General features: G+C 43.8%; 1 protein-coding gene across 1 annotated transcript in view; it reads right to left on the minus strand.

The window, feature by feature from the left end:
* The window catches only part of cfap74 (cilia and flagella associated protein 74), a 57,749-nt gene that overhangs the window by 17,350 nt on the left and 37,542 nt on the right, over positions 1 to 2,857 (minus strand). Inside the window, exon 22 of the mRNA XM_008285085.1 lies at positions 556 to 643. Within this exon, the coding sequence (XP_008283307.1) occupies positions 556 to 643 (88 nt within the window). The remainder of the gene's footprint in view (positions 1 to 555; positions 644 to 2,857) is intronic.

Raw genomic sequence — 2,857 nt, forward strand, 5'->3', positions numbered from 1 at the left:
GTTTGTGAACCTGTGCAGGTGCGACTGAACAGGGCTTCATGGACACAAACAGCAGCAGCAGCTCAAGCCTCTCACGATGAAGGAGCTCTGCACAGTAAACTGTATGTAAAGGTGCTATGAAGCTGCTCTCTGTGTTCAGCATGAGACTGTAAGGCGTACAATATAATACCAAATAATTACATCATTAAATCAATCATTCAATAAATACACCGGCTAAATTTAGCCCGCATGAGGTTCTCCATGGCAACACAAAGGAACGCATACGTTTGTCTCCTCCTGGTTTGCCGGTTTCAGCTGCAAGAGACATTTTCAGTAAAACAATATGGGCTAACCTTTATGCTCGGCTTATTAGCTAACTGGGCCTTGGGGGTGGGAGATAATTTTAGCTTGTTACCAGCAAAATAGGTTACAACCTTCAGTGGCTCTGCTTCTGTTTGGGACAAAGTAGGACACAAGCGCTGCACTGCACAATAAGAATTCTGCTTTCAGGATCACAGAGACGCTGACTGTAAAACACACGTGACATGTGTTTGTGTAACATAACATAACACAAACCTGGCCTGCCACCTGCACCGTCACCGGCACCTCCAGAACTCCTGTGTCGCTATCAAAAAACTTCTTGGCATCTTTGGACAGGGACTGTCTGTGAGAGGGTGAAAAGGATGGAACAGCGTGAGAACACACCATCGTATGAGCTCTCTTATAACAACAGCCTCGTGTACAGGAGCAGAACAGAAACCAAACAAACGCTGCAGCGATGGTTTCAGCGACTGTTCTTTTGTTTTAGGAGACCGTCAGAAGCCACGAGCCACCGTCGAGCTTTTCAAAGGAAGATAAAGATTCAGACCCTGAAGACCCATTACTTTACTTTAACCCACGACTGTAGGATTGGCTCGCCGGGGAAAGCGAGAGAGGGAGATGTGGAGCGCGCCTCCACACTACTGTAGGTTGTAGCCATGGTGATGGGAGACGTAAGTATGATTCAAAGAGGACCAATAGTCATGCACAGGCTTATGTAAAACTCCAGTCCCTCAATATCCCCCGGTGTCAAGAGCTGCTCTTGTGATAACACACATGCACGCTGCATATATGTATAATTCATTATCACGTAAACAGCGGTCAGATGTCAAATGCAGTTTGTGCCTTATATCCACCCACCACTGCTCACTTCCTCCCTTCCTCTAACAACATCGCTGCCTCTACATTCCTTCTCCTTTCTTCTTCTCCTCTCCCATCAGCTGTCTTCTCTGTCTTTCCCTCTTTACTCCTTTAATGCTGGTTGAAGGCTGGAGAGCTAATGCTGTAAATGTCAGTGGTTTTAAGGCTCTCCAGATGTCAGCGTGTTTTTCTTTTCTTTTTTTTTTCAAAGCGCTACAACCGAGTCTCGCCTTCGACAAATCTGTCAGCTTCAGGTTTGAGGACAGGTCTGTGTTTTGTACTTCTAAGACCTCCCGGCTGCACGCGACTGCTGTAAACATGCTGTTTTACAGCGACACCCTTCAAAGCCAGAAAGGTCACTTCTTCAGCCGTCAAAATTAAACCTCTGCATTTACAAAGTAGTTTTTTTTCCCCTCCATAGCTTGACCAATGAGCGCAGAGGGTGTATTTAAGGAAGCACTCTTGTTCTGCCTGCTAATAGAATCGCTGCTGGAGAGTCACTCTTGAAATAGCTTGGCAGGGCAGAGTGGAAAAGCCTGGTGGGGCGTCGCCAGGCCCATATGCTCGGGAGAATTTTGTGGATGGATGGTGTTTCAGATTTGTCAGTGTCCCACACAGATTTACTTGTGTACTTTTCCTCTCTGTAGCCAGATTATCCACAGTCCGAAAGTAATTCTCCTCCACGGTCTTTAATGGTGCTTCTGGGATCAGTTGAGGACACAGTAAATAGCTGGAGCAGTTGTTCTAACTTTACAGCTGCATTGCATTCACCTGCAGCTACAGAAACAACTGAACATAAACTCCTTTATTCTTTTGACTCGTCTCTCTCTCTCCCCAAAAAACCCAGACAATCCAAGAAGTGGTAATCGTGATGACCATCTATAATCCACGGCTGAAAAAACTTAAAAGACGGATTTATCAGGAGACTTTAAGGGCTTATGATGTCAGGACTGTGCTCCCTTTTACCTGATGGGAGCACAAACAATATATTTATTATATATATTGCTTGTCAGTGTGGACTCTTGCTTGGATTGCACTTCACCATTAAAAAAAAAAGTGATTATGAAAAGGATTACAAAACGGATTAAGAGGCTTAAGGATTTTTCAATATGGGGAAAATGGATGGGCAGAAATTACAGTAAACGACCACGAGAGAGAAGAATCTTATAAATCACATTAACCAAACAGGTTATTTCGTTTGCTTTGTTTACTTGCAACCTATTGCAGCGTTAAAGTTTCCGGCGGTGACGTGAGTGGTGCGCTAGCAGTTAAAGTGCTGGCAGAGCTGTTCGGTGTAATCTGTAGTAAATCATCCTTGTAATCTCCCTTTTATGCCATGGGAGGACCCATTGCAGGCTCTCCAGAGATTACACCTAAAGCCTCATTCAAGCAATCCTGTTTTAATGATCCTGTCGTCAGGTTTACGCAGAAAAAATGAGGAAATAGTCGATTTGATTAAAATTCTCTACATGCAGAATCGACCACGACATGTGACTTCATGGTTTTGTTTATTGTTGTTTTTGTTTTTTTAAAAAAACTAAAATGTGTTGAAGTTCCATGGCTGAAGGAGGCAGGTCACATGGCTCGGTGATATAACTCACACCTGATACAGAGATACAGCAATTTGAAAGATCTCCTCAATAATTTAAATACATCTGTTTCAGCCATTTCAACTAAAACGGCTGAGATGTAATTGTAC

Source organism: Stegastes partitus, unplaced genomic scaffold, assembly GCF_000690725.1.
Source record: "Stegastes partitus isolate 25-593 unplaced genomic scaffold, Stegastes_partitus-1.0.2 Scaffold386, whole genome shotgun sequence".
In the NCBI taxonomy this organism is placed as follows: Eukaryota; Metazoa; Chordata; class Actinopteri; family Pomacentridae; genus Stegastes; species Stegastes partitus.